At 48.0% G+C, this 25,800-nt stretch overlaps 1 protein-coding gene across 1 annotated transcript; it reads right to left on the reverse strand.

Moving 5' to 3' along the window:
- Nucleotides 1-945: 945 nt before the first annotated feature.
- DBH (dopamine beta-hydroxylase) lies at nt 946-24,818 on the reverse strand. Its single transcript, XM_050927081.1, has 12 exons — nt 24,477-24,818; nt 22,916-23,062; nt 19,925-20,182; nt 18,933-19,109; nt 18,340-18,442; nt 11,662-11,828; nt 9,640-9,783; nt 9,393-9,431; nt 7,784-7,843; nt 6,489-6,616; nt 5,515-5,674; nt 946-1,080 (listed from the first exon to the last, which is right to left on the reverse strand). Exons 1-12 carry the CDS (start codon nt 24,816-24,818, stop codon nt 946-948), a joined length of 1,860 nt encoding a protein of 619 aa, XP_050783038.1.
- Nucleotides 24,819-25,800: the final 982 nt, after the last annotated feature.

The following is a 25,800-nucleotide window of genomic DNA, read 5'->3' on the forward strand; positions in this document are numbered from 1 at the left end:
GGGGAAGGGGGAGTGCATGGCTAGGAGCCAGGAGCAGTTGCCTTCTGATTCTGCTGAGGCTCTGCCTGACCCTGGCCAGTGCAGCTCGCCCTCTGGGCCTCTGTTGCCCTACCAATAACCTAGCACTGGCCTGTAGGAGCACGGCAGAGGGGGAGCAAGTGACTGTCTGCAAAGCACAATGGAAATCCTGAGCGTTATTATTGCGGGGGTGGCAGCCTGCGTTACTCAGTGCTGGCATTGCTGCTAATAATCCACTAATAATAGCACTTGTCATCTTCAGAGTACATGCTGAACTTTAACGAATTAGCACTAATGAGCCCCCTTCCAGGCAGGTGTCGCGGTATAGATTATTTGTGTTTGGGAACACTGAGGCAGAGAGGTGGGGGTCCCACGGCAAGTCACGTTTTCCCGCTCCCACCCTCTGCCTACTGGACAGCACCTGGTAACTGGGCGTCCTGACCCTTTGGTGTATATAATACACCAGTTCTTCCCAGTGGCAGCCCAGGGTCTAGATGAAACAGCAGCCAGCAGTGTAACCTGCAAATCCCTCAGCTCTGGTGGCACTGCAGGAGAACCTCTTGTCTGTTTGGCTTCTATACAGGTGGTGCATCCTCCCAGCCATCCCAGAGATTCAGGGACAATCCACAGGAGCTGGGCCCTCATGAGTGGGGAGAGGTGTTCTTTGGGTCCCACCCACTCGCTGCCATCCCAGGAGTGTGACAGTAGCTCATGAGCGGAGCCCAGGCTGCCTTGAGTAAGGGCTTTTCTCTGTGTAATGGACCATACAACTGGAAGGGGAGCCAGTCTGACATGTGCCCACTGCATCCGAGGCAGCAATACAAAAGCTGGACCAAATCCCAAGCCACCCTGTGTGCCGAGGAGCGTCCCGTCCCGGCGACAACGAGTATCGAGGCATTGCATCGAGGGAGGCAGGCTGCCGGGCGTTCATTCTGCCTTTACCCTGCCTAGGTTGACGACAGCAGGGGATGCAGGAGGAGGCCTTAGGGCGGGCTGACAGCTTGGGGCTGATTCCGGCAGCACCCTGGTGATCCTTGGCAGAGGCTGCTTCTCCCATTCGCCCTGCAGAGAGAGTTAGATATTAGCTGGTGAGCTCTTGGGGTCTTTTTGTTCTGTGTTAGTACCGCACCTGGCATGGTTCCAGACACTGTGATAACACAAATAAGTAATCAGAACACATAGGGGTGGAGGTTAGAGATGGGTCTGGATCAAGAACCAACCTGTTCCAAAGTCCGGGGGAGGAGGGGTGAAGTTAAGATGATGATTTATTTCTCTCTCCTTTTTTTTAAAGGGGGAGGGTCTCGTATTTTTCCCATTCAGGCACAGCACACTGGAGCACCCTGTTGCACACCCTTGGCCCAGGTCCTCAACGAGCGTCCATCAGCCTCTCTCTGTTATGTTAGAGGAGCTACGTGGTTTTACATCAGCTGAGAATCTGCCTGTGATTTTTTTTTAAAGCATTTTGCTCTCCTTTGTAACTAGAATGCAGTGCCTCGTGGTCAGAGGGTGGGATGAGAACATCCTCCAAGCTGGGCCCTATTTCTTTAGGGAGGAGAAGCGCCATGAGGTAGGTAAGGCAGGACACCAGCTGAGCTGGATTTCCTCCTGCTCTTGATTCCATAGCATTTGACTCCCGAGCTCCCCCTGGGCAGTTGTATAATGCAACTCGATTTGTGAGGAATTGCCCCCTGACAATGATGGTCACCTGGTTCCACCCGCTCTCTGCACGCACAGGCAGCTACTGCATTACAGCCATTGATCCTTGAGACCTTGTTCTTTCCACACATTCCCTAATGTGCAGCCGAACTAGCTAGAGAGCTTAAAGAGTGAAAAGAAGGTATAAACCATGTGCGATTGCAAATTGCATTCAGTCCGCTGTAAAGACGGAGATAATGAGGGTTGGTCATTTTGATGCCTGCATGGTAACGAACAAAAAATGAACTCTGTCGGCTGGCTTCTGCTTTAAGCTGTTGCCCAATGGTGTAATTCCATTGGCTCCTGAGGGATAAATGCCATCATAACCTGAGGGCAAGAGTCATTATGCAGGTGCATGCCTGACATGAGACGGAGAGAAAGATTCCCACTCAGATTGCTAAGGAACAGAGGGCTGGATCTTGCTGTGTATGCAAAGGCGTCCTCTGCCGTGAATGTCCCCGGTGTTTGGTAAAACCATGTCTGACAGCTTGTCTCACCCAGCGAGGCCCAACACAAACTGTAGATCTGAACATGTCCAGACTGGGGAAGTCTGCTCCTGAGCACTGAGAGCGCAGCCTGTTTCCGCTAATCAGCCACGCGGAGGGCAGGCAAAGTACGGTCTCCATGGGTTACAGTTTCAAAGAGGAGGCTAGATCATTATCATTGTTTAACATCAGGTGTTAGGAGTGCAACTGAGTGTGCACTGGGGCCTTTCCAGGCCATGCCGCCGCGTTGTCACTTTAGCCCTCCTATAAATCTGCACCGTGTTAAAGCCGTATAAGAACATAGGAGCATTGTACAGTTCCAGTAGCTCTGTGACCCCTCCCCCAATAGGAGCCTAACTTAAATCCAAAGCGAGGTGTGGTGGATCCAGTGTTGTGGTCTCCTCAGTCATATCTCAACCCATCACAGTGGATGGAGCTTTGGAACGTGGATTCAGTCCCTGGTCCCGGAGGAGGTGAGTTCAGTTTAGGGTTAAGGAGTGGGAGAGATGATTGTCCTACGCTGGGGCTGCACATCCTGTTTTGGATAAGTCGGTGACGTTAATGACCAGGCTGGCCCATCATTTGTCCCTAATGGCTGTGATTATTCAGGCTGCCTAGGAGCAGAAGGAGAACACTAGCCTGAAATAGAAGAGGAACTGAGATCTGTCTCCTCTGGAGGCTTTAAATAGCCAGGGGTGGGCGACCTGCACTGGAATGGCAAACCAACAGGAAAGCGGAAAAATGGGCTTTTCCTGAAATGATAGCCCTGCATCTCCCACAGTGTCAAGTGTTGTGTGACTTTGGCACCCACAACAGTGAGGGGCTGTGACGGCACTTGCTAGTCGTTGTGTGAAAAGGCGCCATGTACGCGTCCCAACACCCAGCTCTGCCATCGCACCTCACTCCTGAGGTGCAACGCTGCTATTTCCAGCTAGGATCCAGCACGGAGCCGTGAATATATCTCCTACCCTGCAGCAACCCTGCTATTCCCGGCTAGGACCCTGCAGAGATCTGAGATGGTACCTCCTGCCCTGCAGCAGCATCTGTGCTTCCAGTTCTGGGCCCCTGCTCAGTTCTGCCACTATTAGAGTTGTGCGAATAACCGAGTTTTTCTGGGTCAGTGGCCACACCAAAAAACCAATGGAAAAATCCATTTCGGGTCCACCTGAAATCATCATTGTTCGGCTAAACAAAAAAGTACATAAAAATTAACCTCCGGTCAAAGAAACTGTTTTGTTCGACCCCAAACAAAATGTTTCATCTCATTTTTGAGGTTTTTACCCTTTTTAAAAAATAAAATGGGTTTAGAATTCGACACAAGTCATTCTGAATCAAAATGTTTTGTTTAGAAAACGTGGAAACAACAGGGTTTTCGATATTTTTTTTCTTTTGGCCGACAGAATGCGGTGATTTCAGCACCAATCCACGACGTGGGTCTGTTGAAGTGAATACGTGTTTTGGGGCGAAAAAATGTTTTGTGCAAAAAATTTTGCACAGCTCTAGCTTACCTAAAACTTCGAGGTATGTAACATCCTCTGCTATTTGTTGTGTTTTAAGCTACACCGAGGATGTCTAGGCCATAAGAATAGTTGTTCGTGTATGTGTGTGTGTTTATAAATCTACATAAATACTCTACAAGTGCTTATCGAAGCAGATGTCAGAGGAAAGTGCCCTCTCCTTCGCTACTGCAACACACAGATGTTATCTTCAGCTACCTTCTGTGCAGAAGAGGAATTTTAATTTTACTAAATAATTAAAAGTTCTTCCAGAAAATCAAGGCTGGCTTGGACTCACTGAATTGCAGAAAGACAAGCAACTAATTAAAAGCTAGTGTTCTCTTGACAGGAATTCTGTGGAATAAATGAGGTGTCTTAAAATCCCACTCAGTTAAAAAAACAGAGGAAGGGCAAGTTCTGGGTCTTTCTCTTTTCTTATTTACTTTTAGAGTCCAGATCGCCTGCTTTGTGTTAGCACCAGCTCTGCACTCATTTCAAATTCTCTTCTCAGTTGCCCTCATATAACCCCATTAAATCCACTGGCTTCAAGGAAAGTAAGTGAGAAAATCACCCCATGTGGACAACTCGCACAATGTCTGTGCGCCCCTTAAATCCTCAAATTAGAGTTTAACTGGGACATAACTCGTCTTTGTCCTGGTGCTCTGCACAGGGGCGAATTTCATCCTCAGCAGAATTTGGCCCAGTGAGTTTAACAGGCTTTGCCACCTCAAATGGAGACTTTGTTAAAACAATCTTATTGGGAGTTGAAGCTCCTCCTTTTAAATCTGTTTTCTGTTTCTCCCCACTGCTTTGGATTATACCTGCTCAAAAATAATTTCAGGTGTTATCAACACTTTTATTGTCCTGACCCGAAGTGACAGTGATAAGGGACCGAAAATCGTGCTCAATCTGCACCATCAACCCTTTAATATGCTGTTTTTCATTTAAAGAGCTCAAAAGTTCATGATCATGTCACAGGTGGGGAAACTGAGGCACAGAGCAGGGCAGTGATTGCCCAAAGTCAGAGCTACGACTGGAACCTAGGTCTCCTGAGTCCTGGTGCAGTGCAGCATGCTACTCCCTAGGCCACACTGCCTCCTGTCCTATGATCTCACTGACTTTGTGTTCAGTGGGTTAGTTCTATTGACAGCCAATATAATTTTCCAAAATTCTGAAAATAGCCCTTTATTTTCCCTTGTTTCTGGAGAGATTTCTATTTTAGAGGTGGCTTCTGCGAAGTAACTCTAGAAACGGACTTATGCAAATAAGACTCATCTAATTTAATTTATCTGATAACTATGTGTTTATACTGCACCCATCACTGTACCATTCTAAATTCTAACACAGCAACTTCTAGGGCCCAATTTTTAAAGCTCTTTAAGTGCCTAAAGGTGCAGATAAGTTCCTCTTGGGATTTTCAAAAGTGCATAGATGCCAAACTCACTTCAGCCCTGCAATCAAGCTGAGTTCTTTCCATCTCATGGATCAACACCAGTAAAAAAGGTTCTATAGGCCAAACAGTGAATCTGTGGAAAGCCCCCTGTCTTCAATAGCTTTACACGTGCGTCACGGATCGGGCCTCAGTAAGGAATCTGATGAGGCCTGAGAGAAAATGAAATCCATCTCCCACCCCCTTAGCTGTGCTGCCACTCTGCAATGCTAGGCAGGCGGCACCAAACTTTTTGTTATCACCAGCCTCAGCACCTCCAACTCTGCATGCACACAGGAAGCAGCCCTGCTGAGTCCTAAGGGCCTGTTTCAGCATCGGTCACAGTCCAGTTATGCTCTCAGATGGGTGGTCTGGAGGGACCCATACGTACCGGGAAACGAACCGCTGAGGATTTATTGCAGTGCATAGAGATTGGCGCAAAGTCATAGAGAGATTTCAGAACGTCTCTGTTGAACGCATTCCAAGGGACGGAAGAAAACTGCTGTGTGACGGAGGCCTGTGGGCACATGCAGATCTCCTCATCGTTAAACCTAATGTGGGAGAAATATCAGTTAGACAGGGCAGCAGAGCAGAGCTGGACTGATTCCTCTTCCATGCAGGATGGGGCTAATTCTTCCTTGACTAGGTCCTGATCCTGAAAGGTGCTGAGTATCCTTAACTCACTGAAAACGGTGACTGCTCAGCACAGCGCAGGACACGCTCAGTACCTTATATAATCGCAGTCTCCTATTACAGGATCTTTGGAGCAGGGACTGTCTTGATTTGTGTATATTGGGCCCATTATCAGAACTCAGATCCTATGCGATGAGGGTTGTCTAAGCACCTGGATATGTGGCCAGAAGTAATTAAAGTGACCTCCAGCTGTCTATCAATTCATAGATTATAAGGGACCATTGTGATCAGCCCGACTTGTGAGCCCTTATAACTTTATTGGGGTTTTACCCTGTGCTGCCGTGCGTACTCTATAGTGTTACATTCCCCTGGTAAATTGACCATGGGAAAGTGAAGGGCTCAAGACCACTTTTGCAAACAATAATGGCTCCCATATTTCCCCCAGGCACTGTGTCTTGCAAGAAGCCCCTCACCAAAAAGATGTCCCCTTCCCACTGATCTCTCTCCGAATCTAAAACAACCAGTTTGGGGCTTTTGCTAAAGCATGCAAGTATGAATCATTCCTCAGCTCCTCCTAGCCTGCATGCACCCAGCACTGCTACTGCATAACAGATGTTTTAAACCACTGCATTGCCTATTTTTAGTTTTACTAGCAAACGGCTTGTTGTTAATCATCATCCACTCACAGCATTCTCAGGCCCAGCCCGAGCCATGTGGGGACTCCGTCCGTACCTGTTCACAAGATTAAAGTATCTTTGCAGGTAGCCAGAATCCACTGCACTCTTGCATAGCTCCAGATGTGTCTGGGGGTAGTAGTGCACGTAGTTAACACACATCTCATCCGTGATGCTAAACCCGCCCTGCAAGAAGAAGGGAAGCAAGCGTGGGGGCAGATTTCAATGCACTCTCCCCGGTCAAAAATAAGCAGCCGCGGTTTGTTCCTGTATCGTGTGCAATATCCGCTCCAGAACGCTGCTGCGATCGTTGCTGGGTTTCAAACAGGAAATCTCAGCGACCAAGGTGGTGGGAAAATTTTCCAGGAAACATTTTTTCACTGAAAAATGCCGATTTGGTAAAACTAAACCTGTTCACAGGAAAGGGTGGGCATCCACAAATTTCCCAACTCGAAAAATGTCGGGGAGGGCAAAGGTTTTGAAATTGTCAAAATGTCCCATTTCAACATTTCTGAAACAAAAAGTTTTGGTTCTTCAGTCTGAAATGACTTTTCATTTAGAAACGTAACTTAATTTATATTTTTTAAAAGGGCAAAAAATGTAGGGCAAAATAAAAATGAAAATGTCAGATTTTGATTTTTCCCATCCCGATTTGGGACTGGAGAATTTTTCAAAATATCAGGGGATGGGCAAACAGCTTCCCGCTCAACCCTGATGTATGTATAGATGCCATAAAAACCTGATCAATATTAACTGCACTAAACTGTTGTGATTTTACCCAGAGATGCAAACCTTTAAACCAAAGGTCAACACACCCACACACAAAGCGTTCTAATCTGTAGCACCCTCTGTTCATCTGGATCTTCACCCCTCTTTAGCAGGGGCTGATAAGTGTGCTAGATTGTGTGGTGTATAATACGTAGACTTCCTGCAATCCCTCAGCAATATTTAGCTCTGTCCCCTTAGCTTGCGTATCTGACATTCTCTCTCTTGCTGCATATATTAGAAGCCAATGTGACCTTCTTTAATAACAATCAGTAACTGAGATAGTGGCTTGTAATGGGAATTAGAATGACCCACATTCCTTTTCACTTATCACCTAAGGAGGCTGAGCGCAAGGAGTGAATGGCTAACACACCCATTCCTCAACCACTGTTCCTTGGGGAAGTGGCTGAAGGCCCTGATTCAGCAAGGTATTTAAGCGTGTGTCTAATCTGCAGCACTCAACTAATCCCATTGACCCAGAGTTTCAGTGTGCACTGTTGTCAATTGCACTTTCCACTTGTGTCTCTCTGTCTCGTACACACACAAACATGCAGGTGCTTGCATGTGCACACACGCACGCACACTTACCACAGTTGCTTGGTTCCTGTCTTCTGTGTTGTACGTGCAGGTTGTTATGAGAACATCGCCCTGTGTGTTTAAGCACATATTGCTACAGCATTACATCTGACACCTTATTTCTTATATGTGCAGAGCCCTGAATGGTGCTGTGGGAGACCTCTCCCAGACTCCACCCCCGCAACAGCTTAGATGACGTGTCAGGCAACCTGCTTCCCTTCAACATGCCAGCCTGAGTGATAGTAACTGTGATGAACACACAGTCTCTCAAGGGATGGGTTCAAGCCATTGCCCTGTGAGATTTCCCTCCACTTCTCTACTTTCTAAGGAACTCAGAGCCAGATTCTGAAGAGGTTTTAAGCACCTAAAGCTGCGGCTAGTGGCATTGACAGAAGTGCCTAAGCAGGTTAGGTACCTAAATCCCATTGACTTCCCTGGTGTACAGCCAGAAAGGCACCTGGGTTAACTTCTCTGGAGTTATTAATGAAGCTGGTCAGAACATTTCTACAGACTTGAAATTTTGCAGGGGCATTTTTGAATGTTTCTGTCACAAATGTGTGTTCTGCCCAACTTTGTCTATTCCTGCTGCTGCTAATAATGTGATTGCGAGATCCCTGGAATAGCTGTTGGACAAATGGGTTCCGATTGTTTATATTTAGTAATCACACTATTTCTTTCCTGTTACATTTGTATGGTAAGCTCCTGCCAGGGCTGGAGCACTCCGTGCGGAGGCTGGCTCGTAGCTGGAGGCGGGGAGTCTTCCAGGGGTGGAGACTTGTGAGCAGTAACAACTGCAGGGTCACTGAGGGAGATGGGCTAATTCAACACCATCCGCTCCATGGCTACCTCTAACCGAGCGCCTATGGCGCATGCAAAGTGAACATTGCCCACACAGCCAACATCGAACCTCACCATGCAGAGCTGGTTTACCTAGCAAGTGCTTAGATGCTAAGGAACTGAGCAGGGCCACTCAGAGTGGGGGGCAAGTGGGGCAATGTGCCCCTGGCCCCGCAGGGGCCCCAATGAGAGTTTTTGGCAGCAGGTCCTTCAGTGCCGCTGAACACACCAGATCTAGTGAAGGACCTGCTGCTGAAGACCCAGAGTTTCTTCCACTCCGGGTCTTTGGCAGCAATTCAGTGGTGGGGGCTCCTTCCACTCCGGGTCTTTGGTGGCAGTTCAGTGGTGGGGGGGTCCTTCCACTCCGGGTCTTTGGTGGCAATTCAGCGGCGGGGGGAGTCCTTCCACTCCGGGTCTTTGGCAGCAGTTCAGCGTAGGGTCCTTCACTCGCTCCGGGAACTGCCAACAAAGTGCCCCAAAGACCCAGAGCAGATGGACTCCCGCCGCCGAAGACCCCAGGCCCCCTGAATCCTCTGGGCAGCCCTGGAACTGAATTCTGTGAGAAAGTCTGTCTGTCTAAGAGTTATCGGCTTCATTTATTATCATAGCAGGTAGGATAAAATAATGTCAGGGAATCCGATTTTAAAGGCCAGAAGAGACCATTATGATCCTGTAGGCTGATTGCCCATATGATACAGGCCAAAGAACCTCCCCCAGGTCCTACTGTTGGAGCAAAGCATCTCCTATACTTGGAGTTGCTGTAGTTCCTTCTGCAGACACTCACCGGGAAGACAGAAACCACTTTCTTTAGCATGCGGATCTCCTAAAAGAAGAAAAACAACAACGCTGGAGTTAGATGCAACCAGTTCCCCCTTTGCTACCTTCCCTGTTCAGCACTGATGAGCCTAGATAGGAGCAGCACTGACTCCGATTTGCACCCGAGTGTGCAGAAGATCAGACCGCCCATTGAATGAGGCCAGGGTTGTTTTCATGATGGTCTGATGCTGCGGGCAATGGGGAAAGGAGCGTACCTGGAAGTGAGGGCTGTAGTGACTGTCCACATTCACAACTTCCCTTTCTCTCCCTTCTCGGGACAAAATCGTCACCACCTTTCTTCCTGTCAGGTGAGTGTGCAGCTGGGAGGCAAAGATATGGATCCCAGCCGGGGGCAGAGCCTGGAAAAACAATCCCATGAGACTATCCACGCTTGTATGGGCCAAAATAATGACAAATGATTAAATCAACTAATACCACTCCCTCTCCCAAAGAGCTCTCATCCATACTCTGGAGGAACGTGGCAGGCACTTAAAGGGACAGTGTCAAGTAATTTTAAATGGAGTTTTGTTTTTATAATCTCTTAGAAGCTTGAAAATAAATGTTCTTTTAGCCGTTCAGTCTGTCCAGCCCGGATTTACCACCCACCACTTTCTAATGCGGCAGAAGCTACCCTGGCTGGGCACTATGGACTTCCTTATGTTTGTTAGTGCACAGCACCAACGATTGTTTTTGGGTAGGGCCTCTAAAAGTATTGTTTAAAACCTCCTTGATGTCACAATGGAAATTGAGAAAACATGCAAGAGAGAGATTCCAAATCCAGACCATATTCCCCGTCACGTTCAAATTAAAAATCCCTTGTTTGTTGTTTTCCCTCCCTAACTTCTGCTTACCTCTATGTCAGGTCTTTGATGATGATCTCTTGTGGGCAGGAACCTGCCCCTCCTGAAATGTAGCACATCACAGGTGCCACTGTCACTAAATGTTAAATTAAATTTGGTGATGGCCCTTTAAATGGGAGAAACATAAACCCCAATGGATAGATAAATTGGGCAAGGGATTTATATAATTGCACGGTGCCCATCTACCCAGTGTGCAGTATTCTTTTGGCTTGAAAATGGAAGTAGCTTGTGTTGTCTTAGGGAAAAATTACACCTTTTAAGAGTTGAAACTCCAGTAATAAGTTTTCTGAGATAGGGAATGGTTCTTAGACCAGGGAGATTGAGCAGATGGCCGTCAAGAAGAATTGACTTCAAATGGGCTGTCGGCATTTTCTGAACATCTGGAGAACACTCCTTGGTCTTTGTTTCAAACAGCATTTTTTGTAATGGAACTCCATAGTGCTCACAGTAGAACAGGCTGGAATGTGGGGTTTCTGTTGTACCCACAAGCATCTTATCAAGCAATGAACTGGATGTTGATAGCTCAGTGACTGTAAGGAAGTGGGGTCAGCAATACCTCATACACACAGGTGCTTTACCACAAGGGGGATGCTGTGCAAGGACACCTGTGGTACACCCTGTTGCCATGGGAGCTTTGATATCAACCTACCCATTCCTCAGCTACGGGCACAAGGACCCCTTCCCCCGTCATGTTACTGCTTGTCAGTCTCCTGCCAATTATAGATTAAATAAGATGCACTGATGTTTAGAGCCCCGTGGGTATTTTTTGCTACCCCTACAACTAGCATCATTTTTATATTAAAAACATTACAGTCTAAGCATGGGTCTGGGATCCTGGAAGGCCTGAGTTCCCGTCCCTGTTCTGCCATCGACTCTGCAGCTTTGGGCAAATCACTTCAACCTCACCGTGTCCCTCTATCTGAATGGGAGATTAACAGTAGGGTGGGACAGATACATTCCTCTACGGTGCAGAGCCACTTTAAAAATGCTATTGTTGGAGGTGGGGGACGCCTCACTGCAGCATAAAAGACAGTGAGGTGCTGCAACTTTTCTTGCATTCCTGGTTCGCTTTCTTCCAAGAGCTGCACAGCAGTGCATGACCTGGGCAATAGCCACTTACTCCATCAATACCTGGCCCAAGCTGGGGAAACGAATGATCCGACTAGTGGACCAAGTTCAGTGATGAATCCTGGCCACCTGGGGCACATTGCACAGACGCTAAGGAGGAGAAACTACTTCCTGGCCAGTTCCTCTCTAAAGCTCAGTCATCTCATCCAAGTAAACTCAAGCACTTGGGCCTCTCTTGGCACAGACATTCCTCTTGCTGTTGAGTTGGAAGAGCTGGTGTGGACCTCTGCCAGGCCCTAGCGTACTCACCACTTGGGTGCATTTATCTGTGCAGTACCCGTTCAGGAGGAAACCGGCTTCCCCAGGTGGGATAGCCATCACCGGCGTGTAGACCAGGCCCAGCTCCATAATGCCAGCATCATAACGTCTCAGCGTGGCTGTGTAATAGAGGCGAATCCCCGAGGAATCCTGGCGACCTGGCAAGGCAAGAGGACACGACGTGACATTGCGTTGCAAATCGCAGTGGGAGTGAGAGTCGCACGTGGGGAAATGTCAGACATGGAAAATTAAACTTCAGCTCACTAAGCATCAGGGAAGCAGCTCAGTTCTCCCAATTCCTGGCTGACTGCATTCATTCCTTGTACTGATCTTGTTATACTCCGCTCTCTGCACAGGCAGTTGTACCTGCAGCAAGAGACTGGACTAAACAGTCTCCAAATACATGCCTGGTTATCTGGAAAGGTCACCAGCCCAGGGACCGGCAGAATCAAATGGGAAAGTCTTAAGAAGTCCACGCAAATCCACAGCAGGTGGGAGTATGTTTAGGAGGCAGATTTTGGAGGGACCCAGAACTCAGTTCTGACCTAGGAGTGGGAAGTCTCTCTCTCCTCTGCCTGTTGCAGCCACACCCTGGTTCTGAACTAGGACTCTCCATGCTAAAGTTGCAGAACTTTTGTCACAGTTTTGAGCTGAACTGTAGCCCGACGATCCAGCCCAAGTAAGGACGGGCATGTAGCTTCACTACCCCAAGAGCAGGGCAGAAGCCAGCCTGTGACTGAGACACAAACTAGTGCCTGGTTCCCCACTAGCTCCATAGGAGATGTAAGCTGTGATTGCCCTATTCTGAGCAGCTTGCTTCCCAGTGCCAGCCGGAAAAGCTGCACTGGCCTGCATGCAGGAAGCAGGTAAGGTAGGAGCCAAAGCTCCCCCCACTCCCCATCCCTGCCCATGTGGGCAGGAGAATCCCGTGCAGGGACCGCCAATGTGGGAGTATCTCATGCTGAGGAGTAAGAGGGGTTCCTTACTTTCCCTCATTCCCTTGTGCAGTCCCAAAGCCAAGCTCATAAGTGAGCCCTTTATGAATTAGAGACATTTGGCACAGAACCCAATTGTGTCCCCTGGGTTCCAAAAAAGGCTCTTCTAGCAAGTCTCGGTGCTGACTGGCATGAATGTCCCCCCTGCAGCATGATGAGATCTGCTCAAGGAATGATTTGGGGGGAAGTTCTCTGGTCTGAGCTATGCAGGCGATCAGGCTAGATGATCACAAAGGTACCTTTTGGCCTTGGGATCTATGAATGGGCAGCCATCCAGTAAATTGCAATGAAGGCTTCTGTTTTCCTTTGTGGAGTGGGGAGAACCTTCCTCCCAGTTACCAAGGCCAGTGAATAGCCTGCTTGCAAATCCCCTCCAAGAAATGCTGCCTTTTTTATTCTGTACCTTTCTGCGTCTCTTCTGCCCCCAACAAACTATTCTGGACCCAGCCTAGACTGAGATTTAAACCTCCAGTTGTTGAAAGGATGAGATTCTTGTTCTGTATCAGAGGAGTAGGCGTGTTAGTCTGGATCTGTAAAAGCAGCAAAGAATCCTGTGGCATTTTATAGACTAACAGACATTTTGGAGCATGAGCTTTCGTGGGTGAATACCCACTTTGTCAGATTCTTGTTTTGTTCTTTATATCGCCCTGGACTGCAATGCAGCACCTATCTGAATCCATCATCTCCCAAGTCTCCTGGCTTTCTCCCCAAACATGCACCAGCTCTAAGCATCTCACTCATTACAACCTGGTTCCATTACCAATTAATTCATGAAATTACTGCTGTGCCTTCAGGTAAATTCATAGCCTGAAGGGAGAGCAGAGCCACTCTTCCTGAGATTAGAAGAGAGTAAGCCAGCACTTCGCAGTGACATGAATTAGCCCAGGAAATGCCCAGTAAATCTGGACTGAATATAGGGCATTTGGGGGCCCTCTAATTTTTCTTTCATGCATGTGATGCTGTTCCATTTTATTCCATTCAGGTCCTTGGGCTCATGATATGTGAGCACCTTCCAATGATGTATAAATCAAGGTGACTAGCATCTGTCGTTCCTTCTCCATGCCTCTTCCGGGTGGAAAGTTGTGTGCAGTTTGGATGTGCTAAGAGCTTTGGTTGGCGTAGTCAGTTCTGCATGCCCTGGTTTTTGGGTGAGCAAACGATAAAGCGCCCAGAAGGACAGGCCTGGGAATTCTTGGGAGAATGCCCTTGGGAATTTGGGAGATAGCATCTGTTCTAACTGGATGGCTGTTACAAAAACCAAGGCTATGTTGTTATTGGTAGGGTGTGTGCTAGGGTGACCAGACAGCAACTGTAAAAAAATCGGGATGGGGCTGGGGTGGTAATAAGTGCCTATATAAGAAATAGCCCCCAAAATCAGGACTGTCCCTATAAAATTGGGACATCTAGTCACCCATCTATATGTGTGTGTGTGGGAGAGAGAGAGAGAGTGTGATTGGGTGTGTGTGGTTTTTTTAACTTTCTAGTGCCGAGCTAGGGTGGTGGAAGACATTATGGAGATTAAGTGCTGTGAAATGTGCACTGTGTACTGTGATGTAACTTCTAATTGGCTGATGGTATTCTGCCCCCAGGCTGTAATTTACAGAGAAGATCCTGGCACTTTCTTAGTGAAATGTCACTGCACAATGGTCCCCCGGTTACTGATCCTGTCTTAACCCTCTGCAAACTGATCTGAGTGAAGAAAGAGTTTCAGCTCTGGGAAAAGCAGAAAGGGACCCCAAGCATTGCCAGCAGTTCCTGTGCACCAATCCATCTCACCAGAGCCCAACAGAAAGACACTTGTGAGGCTACAGGGTTTGGATAACATTTGCACTGGGTTGGGTTTGCTGCTTCTCTCAGAAAAACCCTCCAGCGGTAACTCTGCGTGACGCTGTGTGTTAGCCTTGCATCGTGATTGTGTTTCACTCCCTTCAGGCCAGGGAACGTGACCGGTGATGAGATGCCACGCTGAGGCTTAGCCCTTGTCTACACTAGAAAAGCTTTGCAGGTAGAGCTCTACCAGTATACCCTCCTCATGGGGATGCAGCTTATACTGGAAAACAGGGCTTTTTCCAGTATCGTTTATACCAGTTCCCCAAACAAAGAAAACTATACTAGTGAAAGGACTTGTTGCTGATTTAACTGCATCTACACTAGGGGGGTTGCCAGTAGAGGCTTGTCATTAAAAAAAATCACATCCCTGAGCGATGTTATTGGAATTGGAAAAGGTTCCCAAAAATGATCAGTGGTGTGGAACAGCTTCCGTAGAAGTAGATATTAAGAAGACTGGGACTTTTCAGCTTGGAAAGGAGATGGCTAAGGGGAGTGGGGTATGATTGAGGTCTATAAAATCATGACTGATGTGGAGAAAGTAAATAAGGAAGTGTTATTTACTCCTTCACATAACACAGAATTAGAGGTCATCAAATGAAATTAATAGGCAGCAGGTTTAAAACAAACAAACGAAAGGAAGTATTTCTTTACACAACGCGAAGTCAACCTGTGGAACTCTGCCAGAGGATGTTGTGAAGGCCAAGCTCAAAAAGAACTAGATAAGTTCATGGAGGATCGGTCCATCAATGGCTATTAGCCAGGATGGGCAGGGATGGTGTCCCTACCCTCTGTTTGCCAGAAGCTGGGAATGGGCGACAGGGGATGGATCACTTGATGATTCCCTATTCTGTTCATTCCCTCTGGGGCACGTGGCACTTGCCACAGTCGGATACTGGGCTAGATGAACCATTGGTCTGACCCAGTGTGGCCGTTCTTATGTTCTTATGACATTGCTATACCAGCAAATGTTTCAAGTGTAGACCAGGCCTTCGCCCCAAAGCGTGGAGGGACACAAACTAAGCATGGCACAGTCCTGCTGGCTCTTTTGCCAGCAGGGTCAACAGGCATAGAAAGGGACTTTGTCCAGTCCTTTTGGAGAGAGGGTTGAAAATACAGATGATTGCTTGGGGAGCCTTTCTGGGGTGGGTTTGTCCAGATGGGAGCACGGAGCCCTTCCCCAATGAAGACTTTTTCTCTCCAACAATGGGAATAAAAAGCAGAAATTGCAGCCACGCTGGCAGCTGTGTGGCTAGAAGAGCGACAAATCTCCAGCCTGTCTGGGAGTGATATTGGTGTAAACCACCTTCCGGTGACTGGGCTGCATAAGAGATGTAGGCGTTGATGACTGCTTCCAGCTAAAGGACTTAGACCTCTAGCGTAAGTAGTTGAAGCTCGTGCTTTCAGCTCTGAAGGTTTAGGGTTAAAGCCCCACTATATGGCTCAAGTAAAATCAGCTGCATTATGCACCCTGTTTGCGTTGCTACTAGAAGGGCAGAGAAGAGTGCGGCTGTTGGTGAAGCAGTTCTGATGAGGATGGAGACGATGCCACTGTCTCTGTGGCACATGGTCAACTGGGGATTAGACCAAGCGCATGGGCAACAGGACTTCTGGGTTCTCCTAACAGCGAAAACAAAGTTAGCACCAAGGTCCCCCCCTGCCACACCCAACCCTTGGCACGTTTTTCAGGTGTGAGCTGTAAAGGGAAAGGCAGGTTAGCCAGGGCCGAGAGGGCTCATACTTATTTATGAGTCTCTGTCTCTGGGTTGGATTCATCAAACAGATCAGAATAAATGGGGCAGTGTTATTGGTTAAAAGGAAAAAGCGGTTAAAATCATGAAAAGAGCGAGCTGTGTATTTATAGACGTGTTGCTTCTCAAGTCTCGGAATGTGATATGACTGATCTGCCGTACATATGCTCTGGCGTCCTAAAAATACTCTGGGATATTCATGAAGTGAGTTGATTTGATGTAAATGGAGAAATTTGGTAACTTAGCGGAGTTTTTAAAACAAAATGTGTCGACTGTCAAAGGTATCAAACAAGAAATGCTATTTATTCACTTGGAAAATGTCTCCCCCATCCCACTCCCACCCAGACATCTCCCTCAGTAATGAAATTCAGCCCCAGTTTTGAGAGCAGTGATGGGGAGAACAAGAAAGGGGACCTGGGAAAGATAGATGTTTTCACTCCCCACAGGCAGGAAGGATGCTCTAGTGGTTATAGCATTAGCCTAGGATTTGAGGGATCTGGGCTCAAGTCCTTGCTTGGCGATGGGTTTCCTGTGTGACCCTGGGTATGTCCCTTAGCCGCTTTGCGCATCAGTTCCCCAGCTGTGTAATGGGGGTAACAGCACTGCCCTACCTCACAGAGGCAAAGAGCTCAAATACCATGGTCAGAGGGCCCTATAAATGTGGGGCAAAGACTGTGTAGCCTAATTCTGAGGTTGCCTTGTCTGGGGCTAGTAATCATTACTCCTAGGGTCTATTTCTGCCCCTGTGTGTGACATTTTGGGCAAGTCATTTAACCACTCTGTGCCTTAGTTTCCCTATCTGTGAACTGGGGGTAATAATGCTGACCTGCCTCCTGGGGATAGGAGGATTGGGAGGCTGAATTAATTGTCTGAGCATTTTTAGATCCTCACCTGAAAGGTAAGATAAGTGCCCAGTATTAACCATTTATGCTCGTTATCTATTCCAAGCCAAGATATCTGTTTATAATGAGGCTAGTCTAGCTGGGAGCTGGGACACCACTCCAAAATGACCTCTTAACACTTAAGAGGTGGTTCTGCAACCTTGCTTCTGTGCAGAATTTCTGTGTGTCTCTGTCTTGATGTTCTTGTATTTGGTTAGGCAAATAGCTGCCTGAAACCCCCAGTGTTATTGGCTTCACGTTCTGTTTGGAAAGCCTATGAATAAAGGTGCAGATGGAAACATTCCAATCTGGGGGACTAAGAACTTTGCTTTGAGCCAGGCATGGTGAATGCAGAAGTTCAACCGCTCTGCCAAGGCTTCTCAGTCCAGATCTGAAAGGTCCCTTTGTACCCACTGCTGGCTACTGCAGCCCTGAACCGTGCATAGCCTGCCAGTTGTGCTGCATGGTGCCAGACTGCGTGGCAGGTTTGCAGCACGTAGGGGCTCATACGAGGGAGAGCACAAGCCGAGCCATACAAGGCTGGGGAGATGGGGATCCAGACCAAACCTCTCCTGTCTGTGAACAATGCTGGAAGTCTCACAGGTAGGGCCTTTTGCATGAGGTCTCCAGTATTTCCTGGCCTCAGCTGGGTTAAAAGTACAGGGCCCTCTACTGACATGAGCAGAGAAAGCAGAACCCAGCAGAGTCTAGCTAGTAGGTTGTAAAAGTGAGGGCTTGCTTTCCCCACATCCCACTGGCAGCCCCACTAGGGTGCTTTGCTCGGAGGAGGCTCTGCAGGAATCTGGGTAGGAGCTGCTTTCCATGACATGTTCCCCTGCCTGACCATGTTCCCCTGCTACGCCTCAGCTGCCTTTACTTAAAGCAATGATGTCTGGCTGCAGGCTGGCACCCCCCTCCCTGAGCTGGGTGTGTGTGTGTGCAGGTACAGACAGCCAGTCCTTTAGGGAAACATGGGTTCCTTTCCCGATGAATGAGCCTGGGAGGGCAGGATGCCATCCCGCCTGCCCTACCAACAGGAGGACAGCCTGGGAGTGTTCTGGCTCCATGGCCTCTGTGTATTGGTGCCTGGGGAGAATTAGCTAAAGAGTTTTTATAGATCTTTTTTTCCTCCCCTTGGATCAGGCAGTGCTCAAGATACTGGCATGTACATGGGTCTCTGGCCCCGTATCCATAAGCCCCTGAAGGCTTGCTTACCTTTAAACACCAGAGGGTTGTGGTAGTGAATCTCGAGCCGTAAATATTTGGAGGAGCCTGGGCCGCCAAAAGCAAGTCCTGCCTCTTCTGGGTAGTAGAAGGCCTGTAAGCAGGAGGAGGAGAGAATGTGAGCAGGTTGTGTGCAGCTGATTCATGGAGCCATGCAGAAAAAGCTAGAGAGGAAAGTATGGAAGGGGGAGATCATTCTCTGGCCCACAACTGTGTCTCATACCAAACGAATGTGTGGACGGCAAGGTGTCTGCCACTCTGGAAGAGTGTTCTTTTATACTGCATGCATATGGGAAGGACCCTCAGCTGGTACAAACTGGCATAGCTCTGGCCATTCAGTGATATCAGTTAAGGATCCTGCCTATGCCCAAGGTCTGGGGGGGGTGGGGCGGGGATATTAAACAAGAATGAGCCCAAACCCCAATACTGAGATCCAGATTTTGAGCACCACGAAATGTCAGGGGTGTTCAGATCCCGGGGCTTGGTTCTGATTCATCGCCGATATGAAAGAAAGTGAGACAAAAGAAAAGCAGCTGAAATGAACATGAGAGTCAGTGCACCAGCCACAGCTCTCATTTGCACACCTGAGCGCCCATGGCCCACGCTGCAAGCACGTGTCTGCAGTAGTTCAGTCGGTCCGGCTTCATCTTGGAGTCACAGGGCCCATTGTAATGTGGAAAGCTGTCAAATTCTGCAGCACACTGGAAGACTTCCATGTGATGGACTATAGCCTCATTGCCTGCCGTGATCACTGGCTCATACTAGAAAAGGGGCATCCGAGAAGAAGGCACAAGTATTAATAATGGGTGATAATGACCTTACAATTATCTGAAGTTCCTATCACCATACTCTCTCTGTTTCTATATAGTAACCACATACAATATTTCACGACGCTTTACAAACTACGTGTGTCTAGATGAAGATACCGAGGATATAGATGTCTGGCTTTACCCACCACTGAAATGCAGTCACCTCTGGTGCAGACTGTGGAAGCTGTTCAACAATGTCCAGCAATAATATACAATGGTTGAAGACTGGAAGTGAAGAAAACGGTATCCAGGTGGAATGTGTTTCCAACCACTACATCATATGACAAGAAACTAAAAATACATCTTACACTTTCCTTTTCCAGACAAGCAATCACTGTAGTGCCTGTTGCGACAATTCAGGAGAGAAGAGCAGTGCTCCTGTCCACACAGTTCCCGCCTCCTGCCACCCTGCTGAGAAGCCTTTGATCTTTGGATTCTGCAGCCAGTAATAGGGGGAACCCTAGGGGATGTTGCCATTAGGAGAGAGGTCATGGAGGAAGGTGGGTGTGGGGATGCCAAGCCATGGGGAAGCTGCCATGTGGCTGATACCTCTGGAAGGTGCAGCCTTGAGAAAGAGGAGGACTTCAAGGTTTGGCTTTGGAGCACAGGGAGCACTGTTTATCCAGGATGCTGGCCAATGAATGAAAGAACAGAGGAACACCTCCACTAGAGGCTAAGGGAATGGAGACAACTTGCCTAAGCTTTAACAGATTAGCTATAAGGAAAACATCCCTGTTCTCCTTCAGAAAAACTTTCCTCCTTCTTACCATGACAATGTGATGTCTCGGGAAGCTGTCCGGAAGCTCCACCATATAGCACCAGTATGTGGTCTCCTGGCTGGGAATGATCACGTCAGGTGCTCTGATCTCCATGGTCTTCATGTCCCTGGGCAGTTCCGGGGTACTAATGTTGGGTTTCAGTAGCTGCACCCTCTGCAGCCCCTTGTGGAGGGCAGAGATGTTGATGGCTTGGAGAGAATGGACGGGTTTCTCAAGGATCCCGTAGATAAGATGCACGGTGCCATCCTGAAATGAGAGACAAAGGACGCTGGCATAGCAGGGGGCACCTGCAGAACAGAAGAGCTTGAAATTGCCTGCGTAGATTTTAATGCCCTGAGAGCCGGGGTGAGTCAGGCAGAGTGATGCTACTTCTCCAGGCATGGCAAATTTGAGAGCCCACTGTTAGTTAGTGTCTGTGTCACTGCCATGTTGTGCAGGGTGCTGCTTAGAACGACATTACAGATTTAGGGGAATATTATTTCACTGCATTAATCCTTGATTAGTGAGGCAGTTCCCTGCTAAGTTAGATGGTTTAAATTGCTTTCTTCAGAGTATATCAGCTCATGGCAATTCCAGCTCATTTCTAGATATAATTAATACATATACATTAACAGTGAAATATACTGCTCCCCCTTCATAAACAAGGGTCTCTCTCTCACCCACTTACACTTATGCACACACAGAGTGAGACAAAGTTGTTGTTAGCGGGTCTGATCCAGAGACACTAGTAGCCAGTGGAAAGACTCCTGTTGATTTCAGTGGGCTTTGGATCAGTGGCAGAGATGGGAATAAGTATGAACAATTTTCTTACACACACACACACACACACACACACACACACACACACAAATCTATGCAAAATTTTTCACAGATTCCTTTCACATGAGTTCACACACACACACTCTCTCCCTCAAAAGGTTGCACTATTTGGGGAGACTGGAGATTTCTCACCATGGAGCATGCCCCCATCCCGGCAACATGCTATAAAAACTCCATGGCTCACTTGTGCCCAAGAACTGGTTTTCTGCATATAAAGTCAGGGCTGGCATTAAGGCTCCACACCATGGGCCCCCGTGAAGCTACATTGCTCAGGCTTCAGCTGCAGCCCCAGGGGTTTCAGTCCCATGTGGCGGGGCTTTGGCTTTCTGCCCTGAGTCCAGCGAGTCTAATGCTGGACGTGCTTGATGGCCTCCTGGAAACCTGCTGGCAGCCTCCCTAGGTGGCCCTGGACCCCCGGTTAAGAACCACTGGTCTACTGGACCATACTCCTTCTTGATGACACAACACATGTCCCTCCTAGACATCCAGAGTACAACATTTTCCCCAAAAATTCTGTCATTTTGCAGAAGTTCAATGAACCCAAAACCAGACAATTTCATTGGAAAAGTGTTTTTGTGACTGTACTTCAGCATGAAATACCCTCTTTGCAACTCTGAAAAAATCTGGCTCCACATTGTGATGTGGAGTGAGCAGAAGATGTATTTAAATAGAGCTAACATAGTTAACGGGAGCGGATGGTGGGAACCGGATAAACTCAATATATTATGGAGATTTATAAAGAGTTGTACTGGATTGTGTAAACATTATTTAAAGCGCTTCCTTTTAAAAGGGATGGATGTCTAATGTTCTCCTACAAATAGCATGTGGGAAGTAGACCCGCACAGATGAAAAACTGGGCATTGTACCAATGAACCGTTGATTTTCAGTTACTGGTTTTAGTGGGGGAGGGGGGGAAACCGTTGAATTGTGGGTGAAAAGGTAGAGTGCTCTCTGTCTAATCTAATCATCTTTATACTGCCCTTAGTCACCAGGGTATCTGAGCATCTTCCCCATATCATTGGTACCCAGTGCAAAGGCCCTACTGGACTTCATGAACTCTCTGGCATTTTCCCCCTTTTGGGGTTCCAGTCTTTGCTTGGAGTGGGGTTATTGGTTTGCTTGGGGATTTTTTTTGAAAGATTTTCTTAATTTCTTGCGTGTTCAGAGGGGTGGTAGTAGGGCGAGCAGACAGCAAGTGTGAAAAATCAGGATGGAGGTGGGGGGTAATAGGAGCCAATATAAGGAAAAGACCCAAAAATCGGGACTATCCCTATAAAGTCGGGACATCTGGTCACCCTAGGTGGTAGGGGATTAAGGGTAGAAAAGGTGTCAGCATTGTGAGTGCCATTGGTAGAAAGGCTTTTTCGCAGAGGAAGGTTTTGCCGTGTTCCCTAATGATGGTCAGACTCTGGATTCGAGACATACTCCCATGCCTCTAATGTCTTCTGAGAAAGTCTAGACCATTAACCCATGAACAATAGTGGAGAATGCAAGGATCTCCACACTACAAGGGCACAAATGCAAAGCCCAACACTAATAGTTTGCACATACCTAGCTCCTTGGAGCCAAAGCAAAAGTCTTTCATCCAAGGATCTCCTCCTCACCATGAACTAACCCTTTCTACCCCCCACGGGCTAAGTAGTATCTCTATTTTACAAACGAATCACAGAGGGGTGAGAGACAACACGTCTGCAGTCACACAGCAAGTCACTGCCACAGGCAGGGGCCTGATTCTGATCTCACACCTGTTTCACACCAGTATAACTCACTGATTTCAGTGGAGTTACTCCTAATTTACAGCAGTGTAAACATGATTAGAAGCCCAGGTGCTCTAGCTTTCAATCCAGAGCACTAGTCATGCTGACTTTTGACCCAGAGCTCTAACCTGGTTCCCAGACCACAGGTATTTAAACATCACCAAAGCGCACACTGGGTGAAATCCTGGCCCCAGTGAAGCCAATGGGATTTTTTCTATTGACTTCAATAGGGCCATGATTTCACCTATTTGTTATCAAATTCAGTCCTGAGCTCTCAGTGATAAGTGATCCCAGTGAGACTATCCACCAGGATGGCACAGCACTCAGAGTCCAGCCCGTCCTGTGAACAGGAGAAATATCGAGCTGGCACTTTGCCCCTGCCCATGGCTAGGCCCTGCAGTACCTCTATAAGGTAGTCCTTTGGATCACAGGTGCTGAAGGCTCTTTTGAAGACCAAGTAGAGTCCCTCGGGGGTTCTGTGCGCTTTGAGAAGCTGGTAGTCCTGCTGGGAATCCATGTGAAGCTGCCCTTTCTCATCACTCCATGCATCCTGCAGAGGAGGGGGAAAAATCCTTATAAACAGTTAGGAGATGATGCTTTGCCAGCATTATTCAGTCTTAGTGGGACAGTCTTTTTGCTCTGTGTGTGTACAGGGCCTGGCACTCCGGGGTCCTGGTCCGTGACTAGGGCTTCTAGCTGCTGCTGCGATACAATAAATAATATCTCGATCAGCGTCATTTCACCAGGAATACGTAGAACAGCAGAGTGACAAGTGGAGTAAATCTGACCCAGAATTTGTACGGCACAGAAAGATTTGTAGGGAGGCAAGATGCATCGTTTGGTGTATGGGGGTGGTGTTTACTAAACACAGCCGATGTTAGTAACTTTTGAAAAGTACCTAACTTTGTATGTCAACAACATCCATGTTCCTTTAAACAAAGGACTGGATTTCTGACAAGCAGCACAGAGGTAGGAAAATCCTGCAGGGATTTAAGAAGATATTGCACCTGTCTGTGCTGAAACATTTTTTTTCAGACTTTTATCGTAGACCAGCTGCTAGTGACTTAAGGTCAGACACAACCTTTCCTTGGAGGACTATGGGAATCACCCAGCAAATCGCTGTTCACATTCGTAGACCTTAATCATCTGCAGCCAGAACCTGTTCTACAAATCGTGCCATGAACACAGCAGGACAACTCTAAGAGTAAGGTGCTGAGCATTACACATGGGTGGCATAATTTGCAATACCAAAATCAAACAGCAAAATCAGAAATTAACTCCCCAGCTGCCTGTCTAGCATTTTGACATTTTTGTCCACCCAAAATGTATTTACATGTTTAATTTCTTTTAGTGCTACGCTGCTAGCAGCAGGCAATCAAACTGTATTTTCCAAAGTCCTGCTGAGCTTCGCTACAGCTTCAAATCTGACTTGCATTGGGCTTATTGAGGCTGGCAGAGCAGACCTTCTGGATGATCACTTTTGCACTTTCTCGATGTCATTAACTGGAGTTATGGTTAATTTTTAATGTGACTGACAGAAGCGCACAAGCAAACCAAATTGTTGATGCATCATGCATGTGTGCATGGTGTAGCCACTGATATACAGCCGCCTGTTACAGTACTTTGGAAATAAATATAACAAAGACACTGGGGTCAAGTAATGAGCGCTCCTCTGATAGTCTAACTAGTCTATTCTATTCCATTTCAGATCCTATACCACACTCATCACTGTGGTATCTGAGCCCTGTATCCTTCTGGAATAAACCTCCAAGCACCTGTTAACCACCCACTGCTAAACGTACAGACGAAACCTGAAGGTCTCACTCAGCCCGCATTCCCCTGGACTCCACTGAGATCTAGGTACAGTTCAATCCTTTCCCACTACAGAGCAAAACTTACCCCAGGACGGGACTTCCTGGACAGGCAGCCGAGGTTGGAACCTTGGCAATGTGCGAGCAGCTTACCCCAAAATAGGAGCGGTGCCCGTCGCTCCAGAGCACAGCCAGGTCCGCGTTCTCAAACTCGCCCCTGTCCGACATCCCGAAGAGCAGCCCGAATTTCGGCTCCTTGACCAAGAGCTGGAAATGCACCACCTGCTCCGGGTAGCTAACGTTCCATGAGAGCTCCAGCGAACTCTGGGGATCCAGGGGCACCTTGTAAGGGAAATAATTCTCCCGGGGAGCTGTGCCTTGCAGAGCCACCACCAGGATGACCAGGAAAACCATAATCATGGTGAAGTACATGGAGGCCACTTCCCGGAGCCTGAAACTTGGGCAGGGGGAGCTCTTGTTCCTGGTGGTCTGCATGCTGAGGAGAAAGATGCTCGCGCTCCCGGCTTTTGCCATTTATGTGCTGGCCCTCCTGGGCAAGCAGGGTAAGTGATACTCCTTAATTGCATTTGGTGGGTGGGAAATTTGATTGCTGTTTTAATCCCCCCACCCCCACCTTCTGGCCAAACACTTGTCATTCTCTGCCTCTCCCTAATTGGCTCTAATTGTACATGGACATCATCAATGGGAATTGAACCAGACTGGGCTGATTTTATTCTCTCTTAAATCATCTGACGTGGTTGAAAAGTGCTGTTTACCTTCGAGCTGCTCTCGCTGAGCCCCGCACTGATATCCTCTCTCCTGCCTGCCGTGCCTTTTGCCCACTGCTGCAGCCAGCCATGCACCCCTCTGCAAAGGACTCTGGGATAACACCCTACAACACCTCGCCCCCTCCCACAACTCTGTTAGGGCCTGATCCTGCTGTCCCTTCCTATTGGTTTAAGTGAGACCTTCAAACAGTCCCCATGGCTTCTTCCAAAGATTCCGATCCATTCTCTCATCTCGCTGGCTTTCCCATATCTCTAGGCAGGCCCCAAAGACACCCGACTGCTCCTGCTTTAAACTGCTTCCCTCCCATCTCTGAGGATCCACATCCTAGTCATGATGGGCTCAGCCGTGTGTAGAGGGGATGAGGGACGGGGATATAATGAGGTTGCCCCCCAGCTGGGGAAGCCAACGTGGAATTCTTTTGGGATCCAGCCGGGGTGTTTCCTGTCTGGCTGAGGACAGCCGTCCTTGCCATGAGCCATAGCCGGCGAGTGTGAACCTTGCGAATCTGCCATCTTGCCGGCTGCTCCCGCACAAATGCCATGCGGTTTTGATATGTGCATGCAGCACACAAAACTGTCTTTCAGGCTCAGCTATGGAACCACTCGAAACGTAGCCCCATCACAGAATAATAATGCTTATGACAGCCCGTGCATGTTGTGCGGCCCAACCCACCACTTGTTCCCAGGAC

Source organism: Gopherus flavomarginatus, chromosome 17 (genome assembly GCF_025201925.1).
Source record: "Gopherus flavomarginatus isolate rGopFla2 chromosome 17, rGopFla2.mat.asm, whole genome shotgun sequence".
In the NCBI taxonomy this organism is placed as follows: domain Eukaryota; kingdom Metazoa; phylum Chordata; order Testudines; family Testudinidae; genus Gopherus; species Gopherus flavomarginatus.